Genomic DNA, 12,773 nt, shown 5'->3' with positions numbered 1-12,773 from the left:
AAAAAAAAAAAAAAAAAAAAAAAGAGGGAAGACAGAAAGTCAGCACTTAAATAAATCATTGCTACCCATCTGTATTTCACGCCCCCCAACCAAAAAAAAATCATGAGTACTTTCTGGCCAGGTGTGGGGGCTCACGCCTGTAATTCCAGACAAGGCAGAAGGACGACTTGAGGCTAGGAGACCAGCCTGGACAACATAGCAAGACCCCATCTCTACAACACAAATTAAAAATTAGCCAGGCATAGTAGCACACGCCTTGTAGCCACAGCTACTGGGGAGGCTGAGGCAGGAGAATCACTTGAGCCCAGAAGTTTGAGGCTGCAGTGACCTACGATTGTGCCACTCTGCACTCCATCCTGGGCAAAAGAGCAAGATCCTGTCTCAAAAAAAGAAAAAATCATGCTATAAGTTCAGATAATGATCATCAGTACTAAGAGAAAAACCAAGGTAACATGATAGAGTTTGTAATGGACGGAAAGGAGGACTCCTATGGGAAGACGTTTTAGAGTCTTGCACGATGAGAGGCACTCAGACATGTGGTCATCTGGGAAGAGTGCTCCAGGCAAAGGCACCAGCATGTGCAAAGGCCCTGAGGTGGGAATGAACTTGGCAACGCTGAAAAACAGCAAGGAAGCCATTTGTGGCTGGAGCAGAGGGAGAGAGGGGCAGAGTGCAGGAGACGAGGACCAAAGGGAAGCAGGAGCCAGAGTGCAAACAGCGTTGGATTATTCTTAGCCAAAAAGTGTCACCTTTCAGAGCCTCAGTTTCCTGTCTGTAAAATGGGGCTCCTAGCAGTACCTACCTCTAAGGCAAATTTAACAGGATACTAGTGTGCAGTGCGCTCAGCACAGGGCTTGGCATGAAGGTATTTGGAAGGTACAGCTATTATTCAGGATGCAGGAAGGCAAGGGGGCATGAGTGGCTCAGGTCCTTCTCCATGAGAAGGATCCGCCCTGTGGATGAGGCATCTGACACCGACCCCTTACCCCATCAGGTTACCCGGGTTTCCAAGCCACAACCTACGCCAGCCGGAGTTATACAGGCCTCGCCCCTGGCTACACCTACCAGTTCCCTGGTAAGTTCTGCTTGGTATCCCTCTGCTGCCAGCATGCCCCTGGTTCCTGGGCAGTCTGACTTCTCAGGGTGGTGTCTGGGGGTGCATGGCTGGGGGTCTGCCTGCTGGAGGCTTGGAAGGAAGGGCATGTCTGAGGAAGGAGGGCCTCTCCCCACCCATCCCCCCATCCCCTCCCCAGAAGCTGGGGACAGGAGCTCCCAGCGTGGCCCTGCATGGCACCGTTCTCTCCCAGGCCATCTTCTGCCTGCCTCCTGCCTGTCTCTCCTCCCCACCCAACTCCAGGGTTGCCACTTCCACCAGAGAGGGCATCAGGCTTGTAGTGGGGGCCTCTCCGAGGGCCGCTGTTGGTTGCATCATCACGAGCTCCTAGAATGACCAGGCTCTAGGCTAAGCCCTTTCAAGTTCAGACACAGTACTATGCTGAGACCCCAGATGCTGAAAAACAATTGAGAAGCAGGATCATTCCCACTCTCGTTTGTAAGCCAACGTAAAGATAACACCAGACCTGGTGTTACTGTCAGGAAGCCCAGCAAAGCTCTGGACTTCACCATGAGGACTATTCAATGCGGTTTTCTTTGAAACAGGAAATACCAAACTTAGGCAAGGCTATTTATTTAGTATCTTATTTATTTGGAGGGCCCCCTAAGCACTTACGTGCTCTGCCCCAGGGCTGTTGAGCTTGGAGAACTTTGTGTTCGTAATGTTGCCTAATTCTCCAAATAATCTCACGGAGGAAGCCTGCGTCTCCTCATTTTAGAGATGAGGACATAGGCTCAGAGAGGAAGAATGGCAAGCTAAGATGAGCCAGCTAGGAAGTGGCAGAGCTGGGACCTGAACCCAAGCCTGACCTATTCTACCTATTCTAGGGCCATCACTTTTCATCAGGCTGCCTCCTCCGCAACACACACACACACACACACACATACACACACACATATATACACACACATACACACACATATATACACACATACACACACATACATACACACATGAGAAGAGGAGGATTCTGGGAGATGTTTTTGGTACAATCCTAAGCCTTTTAGAGACACCCGCGGCTGGGCATGGTGACTCACCCCTGTAATCCCAGCACTTTGAGAGGCAGATGGGAGGACGGCTTGAGCCCACAAGTTTGAGCTCAGCCTGGGCAACATAGTGAGGCTCTGTCTCTACAAAAAAATGGAAAGGTTAGCCAGGCATGATGGTGTGTGCCTGTGGTCCCAGCTACTCAAGAGGCTGAGGTGGGAGGACCACTTGAGCCCAGGAGGTCGAGTGTGTAGTGAGCTGTGTTCATGCTACTGCACTCTAGCCAGGGCAGCAGAGTGAGACCCTGTCTTAAAAAAAAAAAAAAAAAAAAAAAAAAAGAAAAAAAAAAAGGAAAAGATAGAAAACACAATAAAAAAAAAAAAAAAAAAAAAAAGGAAAGAAAGAAAAAGAAAAGAAAAGAAGGAAACAAACACCTGGAATCCAGCCCTGCCCCGTGCCTGGGGTATAGGTGGCAACTCTGCTCTCTCTCTCTCTCCCTTCTCTGTGTCTGTCTCCTTGCCCTTCCCTGCCTGCTGGGAGCTGTGCTGTCCCCTCCCTAGCTCTTGGGTCCCGTGCATGGCCTGTCTCCTCACCCAGTGTCCCTGTGGGTGCATTTGTCCTCCCTGGGCCATGGCCGAGGGGCCTCCCCTGCTTCTTCCTAAGCTGTTTTACGTTTCATTTTAGAATTCCGTGTAGAGCGGACCCCTCTCCCGAGCGCCCCAGTCCTCCCCGAGCTTACAGGTCAGTCGCTCGGATTTTGTATACCTTTCAGGCCACATGGGGAGAAAGAGAAGGGGCCCAGGGAGCTTCCTGGGGAAAGCTAGCGGGATCCTTTTCTCCTGCCCGCCAGCCCTCCGGCTGTGGGGAAACAGCAGACTGTGCCTGGGCACTGGCCAGTCTGGGCGGCGACATGGCCCTTAAGGGTGGGGCATAGGGCCAAGCCAAGCAGATGGAGGCAAAGTCACTCATTCATCCATTTGGCAAATATTTATCTAGCACCTCCCATGTGCCAGGCTCCATGGAGGCTCTGGGATCCTGCAGTGAACAAGCCAGGGTCTCAAACTCATTGCGAAGTGGGCCGGGCAGGGATGCCTGCACACCGGCGTGGGCATACCTGCACTCGGTGCCAGCCAACTCTTGCCGGGAGGGAATACAGACTCACTATGCTCAGAACTCATTTTTTTCCAGAGATGCCAGAAACCTGGCTTTTGCTTTCGTATGAATTTTTCCATTATTTTTCAGTGTTGGCAACAGATTCCAAATGTTTAAAACACCATGAGCCAAATGAAATATTGCCAAGGCCTGAATCCAGCCCTCGGGTGATTTCTGGGCAAGTGGGTGAAGGTGACAGGGGCCCGTTTCCCTGGCTGGAACCTTCCCTCAGGCCAGCCAGTTCAGCTTTGGGGCTAGCCGTGAGCCGAGGAGACAGCAGGCACGTGGGGTGGGCTGCAAGGGATTTCTCTGTCCCACCTGCTTCTCCCCCACCCCACCCAGACTCTCCCCTCAACCTGGCCATGTGTGGAAGACGTGAGCATGGATACTGCTTTAGATAAGACTTTCCTTCCAAGGGGTGCTCAGGGTTCCCCCAAAATGGGGCAGAAGAAGAGAAACCTGGAGTGAAGGAAGGGGAGGGAGGAGAACGCTAGAGGTGCAGGTGCAGAGGCTCTTCCCTGAAAAGAGGGAGAGCTTGACCAGTAACTGTGGGGGTGGAGGCTGGAAGGAGGCCCTCATTACTCGTTTAAGAACTATGTGTGCTGGGCGCCGTGGCTCATGCCTGTAATCCCAACACTTTGGGAGGCCAAGGCAGGAGGATCCCTTGAGGCCAGGAGTTCAAGACTAGCCTGGGCAACATGGTGAAACCCATCTCTACTAAAAAATAAGAAAACTAGCCAGGTGTGGCAGTGCGTGCCTGTGGTCCCAGCTACTTGGGAGGCTGGGGTGGGAGGATTGTTTGTGCCTAAGAGGTGAAGGCTACAGTGAGCCAAGATTGCACCACCACACTCCAGCCTGAACGACAGAGTGCTATGTGTTAAGGACCTACTGTGCACAAGATGCTCTGACAGACCTGGGGGACAGAGCAAGGATAAGACAGAGGCAGGCCCTGACCTCACAGAACTCGCAATTTACAGAGGGCGCAAATACTGTAGAAATAAGTCATTCTTTACAGTGTGGTAAGTGCATGCTTGGGTTGGTGCCTTTGACTTCGTGGAAATGCCTAAGTGAGCCAAAAACCAGACTTCAGAGCCCAGTCCCTGGCCTTAAAGAAATGACAGAAGAGATGTCCCCTTTAGATATATCTTGGCAGGCAAAGGAGGAGGTTCAAGGATCAACAGTGCTTGGGCATCTGGGCTCTGAACTTTTCCCGCCTTGGAGAAAAGGAGACTTGGGTGGTTTTTCATGCACTCAATAATTTTCATTGTGCCAGACACCACTCGAGGCACTGGAGACACAACAGTGAATGAGATGGACAAGGTTCCTGCCTTCCTGGAACTGATATTCCAGAGGAAGGAGACAGCAATAAACAAGTAAACAGGCCGGGCGCACTGGCTCACACCTGTAATCCCAGCACTTTGGGAGGCTGAGGCGGGCAGATCACTTGAGGTTAGGAGTCCAAGACCAGCCTGGCCAACATGGTGAAACCTTGTCTCTACTAAAAATACAAAAATTAGCTGGCTGTGGTGGCTCATGCCTGTAATCCCAGCTCTTTGGAACCTGAGGCAGTCAGATCACCTGAGGTCAGGAGTTCGAGACCAGCCTGGCCAACATGGTAAAATCCCATCTCTACTAAAAATATTTTAAAAATTAGCTAGGTGTGGTGGTGCATGCCTGTAGTCCCAGCTACTCAGGAGGCTGGGCCAGGAGAATCACTTGAACCCAGGAGGCAGAGGTTGCAGTGAGCTGAGATCATGCCACTGCAGTCCAGACTGGGCAACAGAGCTAGACTCTGTCTCAAAAAAAATTAAAATCAGGTAAACAAGGAAAGATTCCCCAAGTATTCCCAAAGCAAGTAATATTTTTGGGCTGGGTGCTGTGGCTCATGCCTGTAATCCCAACACTTTGAGAGGCCAACACTGGAGGATAGCTTGAGGTCAGGAGTTCGAGACCAGTCTGGGCAACATAGCAAGACCCTGTCTTTAAAAAAATAATAATTTTTTTAAAAAGATATTTTTGGAGGGTGAGAGGTTCCATGAGGAAATTAAAGCAGGGAAATGTGCTAAGGCATGAGGGTTGGGGACAAGGGGCTGCCTTAGTGGAGGTATCAGGAAAAGCTTCTTAGAGGAGGTGACATCTAAGTGAGAAAGAGCCCCCACTGAATGACGTTTTTAGGAAAGACTCTCAGCAGGGGGTGCTCACCTCTCAGCCCTGGGGAGCTCCAGGCTCAAGCCACTGGGTGTTTTAAGCAGAGACCCTTTCTACTCCTTCAGCAGTTATTAAACACCTGCTGTGTACAAGGCAGGGTTCTAGGTGCTGCAGAGGTGAAGATGATGGCAGACAGAAAACAAGGGGATAGTGCCTGTATCTGAAGAGGCGATGGCAAAAAAGAGGCTGGGGGAATTCGGGGGAGGCAGCGGTCATTTCTGGGTGGTCAGGGAGGCCCTTGGGAGTGCTTTCAGGGGACAGGGGTGAGGGAAGCAGGACAGTCAGCAGAGGGTGTGGTGCAAAGCTATGGCCTCAGTGGGAGCCCAGCCTCAGCCTGACCCCTGGGGCACCCTACCTGGAGGCAGCAGACCTGGGGGGCTGTCCCCTGTGTCATTCCGTCACTAACCGTCATTGGCTGGGCTGGGAAGAGGGACATGAGCTCTTGGGCATCTCTGGGCCAAGTGGCCCCTGTTTTACCAAGGGCACCCTGGAGAAGGGGGCAGCTGTGGGCAACCTTCATAGCTGCTCAGGCTTGGGTGCCCTGCCCCACCCTCCATGAGCAGTCCAGGGGAGAAACTGAGGCTCAGCTGCTCACTGGGAAGCTGTCCTCCTGCCCACCTTTCTCCATCCATGCCACGGGTCAGAACACAGATGGTGGCCCATGGTAGCCTTTTCTGCCTTGACCCTGGGGCTACATGGACCCCTCCAAGGTAGGGCCAGGCTAGAGAGGCTCTGCCTAGAAGGTAGGGCCTTCTTCACCCTTCTCCCCCCTCGCCACCACACTGACGTGCCCATCCCTTTCCTTTCAGCCATTCCTCTCACTGCCTACGGACCAATGGCGGCAGCGGCGGCCGCAGCAGCTGTGGTTCGAGGGACAGGTGAGCTTCCCTGGGGTGCAGGAAGAGAGATGAGGAAGCACAGGGATCAGAGAAGTCCAGAGGAGGGGAGGTGGCCACTGCCACCCCTTTGCAGAGGGACACTTGTTCATTCACTCAAGTATCAACCGATGACCTGCTCTGTGCTGGGCGTTATGTTGCATGAGCAAGTCAGCCAGCAGCAAGACTGACAGGCTCAGCTGGGCGTGGTGGCTCACGTCTGTAATCCTAGCACTTTGGGAGGCCGAGGTGGGCAGATCACCTGAGGTCAGGAGTTCCAGAGCAGCCTGGCCACTGTGGTGAGACCCTGTCTGTACTAAAAATATAAAAATTAGCCGAGTGTGGTGGTGCACGCCTGTAATCCCAGCTACTCGGGAGGGCGAGGCAGGAAAATCGCTTGAACCTGGGAAGTGGAGGTTGCGGTGAGCTGAGATCACGTATCTGCACTCCAGCCTGCGCAACAGAGCAAGACTCCCTCATCTCAAAAGAAAAAAGATGGCCAGGCGCAATGGCTCACGCCTGTAATCCCAACACTTTGGGAGGCCAAGACAGATGGATCACCTGAGGTCGGAGGTAGAGACCAGCCTGACCAACATGGAGAAACCCTGTCTCTACTAAAAATACAAAAATTAGCTGGGCGTGGTGGCACACACCTGTAATCCCAGCTACTTGGGAGGCTGAGGCAGGAGAATCACTTGAACCCAGGAGGCAGAGGTTGCGGTGAGCCGAGATCGTGCCATTGCACCCCAGCCTGGGCAACAAAAGCGAAATTCCATCTCAAAAAAAGAAAAAAAAAAAGACTGACAGGGTCTCTGCCTTCCAGGGCTTGCAGCCTGGTGGTGGCGTCAGGTATTAAAAAGGCAATAATGCTGATGGCTGATGCTGCTGCTCTCAGGGGGTATCTGGTACCAGAGGACCTCTCAGCTGGGGCCTCTAGGAAAGGCCGGGAAGGCTTCCAGGAGGAAGGGCCTCCTAACTTTGCATTCAAAGGCAAAGAGGAGGAACAATGTTTCTGGTTGAGGGAATAGCTTATGTAAAGGCTTGGAGACCAGTAGGTGGGGAGAGTGCCGAAGTGGGGAGTGGAGAAAGGAGGCAGGAGGAACTGGGGTGCTGGGGAAACAGTGGAAATTACAAGTAGCAGAGGGACGCAGGTCAGGGTTTAGAACGTGCATTCAGCTGCCAGGTGGGGAGAGGTTGGGAAGGGCCTTGGGAGAGGAGGCTGCTGAGTGGTCAGATGAGATGATGGGGGTCAGGGCTAGGGGTGACTGGGTGGATGGGTGTGGGGAGATCTCCAGGAGATAGGCCCACAGGAGTTGCTGAAATGTGGGGGTCCAGGCTAGAGCAGGTGGGACAGGCTTGGTGGGTGCCGTGGGGTGGCAGAGGGTGCCGGGGCTATCATTGTCTTCTTTCTGGGTTGCCAGGCTCTCACCCCTGGACGATGGCTCCCCCTCCAGGTTCGACTCCCAGCCGCACAGGGGGCTTCCTGGGGACCACCAGCCCCGGCCCCATGGCCGAGCTCTACGGGGCGGCAAACCAGGACTCGGGGGTCAGCAGTTACATCAGCGCTGCCAGCCCCGCCCCCAGCACCGGCTTCGGCCACAGTCTTGGGGTGAGTGGCCAGGCCTGGTGGCCCCCACCTCACCCCTCACACCTTGAGAGACCCCCAAGTTGGGGAAGGGAGAGACCATCTTTGTCTTTGGGGGCAAAAGGAGGGTGGGGGAGGATGAACGGAGTCACTACGGAAGAACAGTGGGGTCTCTCATTCATTCAGTGGACACTTAGTCATCACCTCTGAATGCCAGGCATAATGGGCTCTAGGTGCAAATGAGGCATATGGTATCTCTGCCTGCAAGGAGGTTCAATTCCAGCCCAGGGTGCCCTGGTTTTATCCAGGGTGCTGGTTATGTGCAGATTCCCTGGCCCTCTGTTGGAGAATCTTTGAGCAGACCTTCGCTGGGGGTGATCCGGGCCGGTAGAGAGGGGCCTGCGCCTCACCGCGGATTTCCTGCAGAGAGAGAAGGAGCCCCTGGCCTTTCTCTACTTTCCCAGGAGTCTAGGAGTCAAATTCTTTCCTTTTCAGGGCCCTTTGATTGCCACAGCCTTCACCAATGGGTACCACTGAAGCAGGGGACGGTGGCAGGAGGTGAGGATGTGGGGAGGGGTGGGTGGCAGGGTAGCACTGAGGAAGCCTGTCCTGGGCCATTGAATCTGGGACATGGGCCCCATCCCTGCCCTCAAGAACCCACAGTCCCAGGGGAGACAGATCTTTATAGCAGCTGTGGTCAGTAAACATGAAAAGCTGCTCAACCTACTCCATTTAAACACAGAAAGCAAAGCAACAGTACAGCTTCACATTCCGCCTATCAGATTGGCAATGATTCTTCTTCTTATTATTATTTTTGAGACAAGATCTCGTTCTATTACCCAGGCCTCCTGGGCTCAAGGGATCTTCCCACCTCAGACTCCTCCTGAGTAGCTGGGACTACAGGCACACGCCACCATACCTGGCTAATTTTTTTTGTAGAGACAAGGTTTCACTGTGTTGCCCAGGCTGGTCTCAAACTCCTGGACTCAAGGGATCCTCCTGCCTTGGTCTCCCAAAGTGGTGGGATTACAGGTGTGAGCCACCAGGCCAGGCCACAAAGATTTTTTAAGATCTTTTATTATTATTATTATTATTATTTGAGGTGGAGTCTCCCTCTGTTGCCCAGGCTGGAGAGCAGTGGCACGATCTCAGCTCACTCCAACCTCCGCCTCCCGGGTTTAAGCGATTCTTCTGCCTCAGCCTCCCGAGTAGCTGGGACTACAGGCCCATGCCACCACACCCAGCTAATTTTTGTATTTTTAGTAGATGGGGTTTTCACCATATTGGCCAGGCTGGTCTCAAACTCCTGGACTCAAGGGATCCTCCTGCCTTGGTCTCCCAAAGTGCTGGGATTATAGATGTGAGCCACGGCACCCGACCTATTATTATTTTTTTTAGCTGGAGTCTCACTCTATCGCCCAGGCTACAGTGCAATGGTGCAATCTTGGTTCACTGCAACCTCGTCCCCTGGATTCAAGCTATTCTCATATCTCAGCCTCCCGAGTAGCTAGGATTACAGGCATGTGCTACTATGCCTGGCTAATTTGCGGGTTTTTTTTTTTTTTTTTTTTTTTTCTTGCTTTTTTTTTTTTTTTTTTTTTTTTTTTTTTTTTAGTAGAGACAAGGTTTTACCATGTTGGCCAGGCTGGTCTCAAACTCTTGACCTCAAGTGATCTGCCCTCCTTGGCCTCTCAAAGTGCTGGGATTACAGCCGTGAGCCACTGCACCCAGCCCTATTATTATTATTTTTAATAGAGACAGTCTCACTGTCACCCAGGCTGAAGTGCAGTGTGCAACCTTGTCTCCTGCGTTCAAACTATTTTCGTGTCTCAGCCTCCCGAGTAGCTGGGACCACAGGAGCATGCCACCATGCCCGGCTAGTGTTTTTTAAATTTTTTATAGAGATGGGATCTCACTATGTTGCCCAGGTTGGCTTGAACTCCTGGCTCAAGCAATCCTCCTCTGCCTCAGCCTCCCAAAGTGCTGGGATTATGTGTACAGTGGTGTAGTATACAGCTATCAAAACAGGATACCTTGGCCGGGCCTGGTGGCTCACGCCTGTAATCCCAGCACTTTGGGAGGCTGAGGCGGGCGGATCACCTGAGGTCAGGAGTCCGAAACCAGTCTAGCCAGCATGGTGAAACCCCATCTCTACTAAAAATACAAAACTTGGTTGGCACGGTAGTGCGTACCTGTACTCCCAGCTACTCAGAAAGCTGAGGGCCAAGAATCACTTGAATCTGGAAGGCAGAGGCTGCAGTGAGCCAAGATCAGGCCACTGCACTCCAGCCTGGGCAACAGGGTGAGACTCCATCTCAAAAAATAATAATAAAAAAAAAAAAACAGGATACCTTGACTTGTGGGACTGTGTACATGGCCATCACAGGGTCTATCCAGTTATGAGAGACGAGACCATTCATTCACCCATTCATTTATGAGCCCTATTCCAGGAAAGAGGGATGAGCAAGACAGACAAATTCCTCTCTATTTCACAGGACAAAAATCAAGTGAATATATGCGATAATTCCAGAATGTGCGTGAGAGGGTTATTTTAGATGTGGGGTTCAGAGAAGGTATCTCTGAGAAGGTGACATTTGAATAAATCCAGCCATTCAAAATCTGGGGAAAGAGCCATCCAATCGGGGAACAGAATGTGCTAAGTCTGTCTGGGTGTGGTGGCTCACATTCATAATCCCAGATCTTTGGGAGGCCAAGGCAGGAGGACGTCTTGAGGCCAAGAGTTTGAGACCAGCCTGGGCAATATGGTGAATCCCCATCTCTGCTACAACAACAAAAATGAGCAGGGTGTGTTTGCCTTCACCTGTAGTCCTAGATACTACCTGTAATCCCAGATTCTCAGGAGGCTGAGGCAGGAGGATTGCTTGAGCCTAGGAGGTTGAGTTTGCAGTGAACTATGACCGCTGCCACTGCACTCCAGCCTGTGCAACAGAGCCGGACCCTGTCTCTAAAAAAATAATAAAGTAGCCAGGCGCGGTGGCTCACGCCTGTAATCCTAGCACTTCGGGGGACTGAAGCAGCTGGATCACCTGAGGTGAGCAGTTCGAGACCAGCCTGGCTAACATGGCAAAACCCCGTCTCTACTAAAAATACAAAAATTAGCCAGCCGGGCGCAGTGGCTCATGCCTGTAATCCCGGAGGCTGAGGAAGGAGAATCGCTTGAACCTGGGAGGTGGAAGTTGTAGTGAGCCAAAGTCGCGCCACTGCACTCTAGCCAGACTCCCATCTCCAAAAAAAAAAAAAAAAAAAAAAAAAAGCAAAGCAAAGAAAGTGGGTAGCGAACAAAGCTCCTTAGAGGGAACTGGGGAAAGCTGCGCGTGTCCCGGGAGCCCCCATAACCTCCCCGCTGTGTTCCCAGCGCCCCAGCCTGCAACTGACTGAGGACCGCGAGTGAGCCAGCCAGGGGGCGGGAGACCTCAGCCGCAGCCGCCGCCCCCTCCCCCGCAGCGACTCGGACCCGCTACTGCCTGCCCCCCACTCCCCGGGCCCGGCCCCTGCCCTGCCGCCCCCGACGGCGTCTGGCTCCCTTACTAACGTCCCCCTCTTCCGCCCTCGCCCCGGCCCTACCTGCCCCTCTCCCGGCCCCACCCGCTTTTATTTATTTTGGATTAGCCGGTTGCCCCCCCAGCCCTCTGGTCCACCCCTCTCGGGTCTGCGCCCCTCCCTCGCTGCCTCGTCCCCCTAGGACCGCCCCCTCCCCAACAGGCTTTGGATTTGTGCATAGCTAGAGTGAAGGCGAGGGAGCCTGCTACAGGCCGCAGGCCAACCCCTGTTTTTTATTCTGATTTTCCCCTCCTTTGCTCTTTCCTTTTTTTTTTTTTTTTTTTTTTTTTTTTTTTTTTTTTTTTTTTTTTTTTTTTTTTTTTAAAAAAGAAACTGTTTTTAAACTATTTTTAGGTTTGTGAATGTGAAGCCCCAGGCCGCAGGGGGCAAGGGGCCAGGTGCCCCCCACCAGCTGAGAACAAAGTATCTATCTGGGTGTGGGCCCCTGGCCGCCTCCCTCCAGCCCTGGAGAGGAGGGCAGGGCTGCGGGGAGGTCAGGCCGAGCCCCTGGAACCATCCCGTCCTGTATCATATGTAAATACTGTGAGGTGATGCGCCCACCCCTCTCGAAGGCCCTTGGGGGTGAGGGGCTCCCCCCTCCCTTGTTTCTGTCCCCTCAGACACCGTTACTGTAAGCTTGCAGGCCTCAGCTGTGGCCGCGGCAGGCCCGCTCTCTCAGGCCCTCGGGGTCAAGGCCTTGGTTGGGCCTGCCCACCCCAAAAACCCGATGTGGGGGCGAAGGGCGCGGGAAGAGAAAGGCTTGCCCGAGACACTGCTGGACGGGAATTAACTCTCCAAAGGGCTCCCCTGCCCCTACCTAGGTTGGGTCTTCGTGGTTTCTGCTCTGAGCCTCTCCCCCTTCCCCCTCGACCCCCGCCATGAGTGGGCACCAGGGGACGCTCTGGCGAGGGCAGCCCCTAGGGGAAAGCAAAGGGCGTCTCAGGGAACCCCCACATTCTCTCACTGACGTTCCCCACCAGGATGACCCCACAGCCAGTGTCCCTTGGCAGCCCCTCACCACAGAGCCCCCTTCTAGGAAAAAGAGAGGCTCCGGGCGTGGGGCCTTCATGAACAGTGGCCTGGCTGGCGTGGCAGGGCTGAGGCCCACCCACTGCCATCCCCCTTCTCTGTGTCCCTGTCCCCCAGGTCTGAGGCCCAGGGCCTCAGCTCTCTTCCTCAGCATCGCCCCACCCGGAAACCCGGCCTTTGGAGAGTTAATTGTCTGTGTGAGGTGCTTAACCTATCAGCCCTGAGAACACAAAGCAATAATCTTTGTTACTGAGATACGCAG

The 12,773-nt window shown here is 53.3% G+C and overlaps 1 protein-coding gene across 5 annotated transcripts in view; it reads left to right on the top strand.

The window, feature by feature from the left end:
* Positions 1-11,772, top strand: part of MSI1 (musashi RNA binding protein 1) — a 26,229-nt gene extending 14,457 nt beyond the window's left edge. Inside the window, exons 10-15 of one of the 5 annotated variants that reach the window (XM_017510235.2) lie at positions 995-1,075; positions 2,786-2,842; positions 6,271-6,339; positions 7,791-7,945; positions 8,417-8,479; positions 11,298-11,772. In XM_017510235.2, coding sequence (XP_017365724.1) covers positions 995-1,075; positions 2,786-2,842; positions 6,271-6,339; positions 7,791-7,945; positions 8,417-8,458 — 404 coding nt within the window. In that variant the 3' untranslated portion in view covers positions 8,459-8,479; positions 11,298-11,772. Of the gene's footprint in view, positions 1-994; positions 1,076-2,785; positions 2,843-6,270; positions 6,340-7,757; positions 7,946-8,416; positions 8,480-11,297 lie in introns of all 5 variants that reach the window. The other 4 variants (XM_017510234.2, XM_017510233.2, XM_017510237.2 and 1 more) reach the window with 4 other exon arrangements.
* Positions 11,773-12,773: the final 1,001 nt, after the last annotated feature.

The sequence above is a fragment of the Cebus imitator genome, unplaced genomic scaffold, assembly GCF_001604975.1.
Source record: "Cebus imitator isolate Cc_AM_T3 unplaced genomic scaffold, Cebus_imitator-1.0 Scaffold434, whole genome shotgun sequence".
Lineage (NCBI taxonomy): Eukaryota > Metazoa > Chordata > Mammalia > Primates > Cebidae > Cebus > Cebus imitator.
The sequence above is the reverse complement of the archived record's forward strand: the minus strand, read 5'-3'. Positions and strand labels throughout refer to the sequence as shown.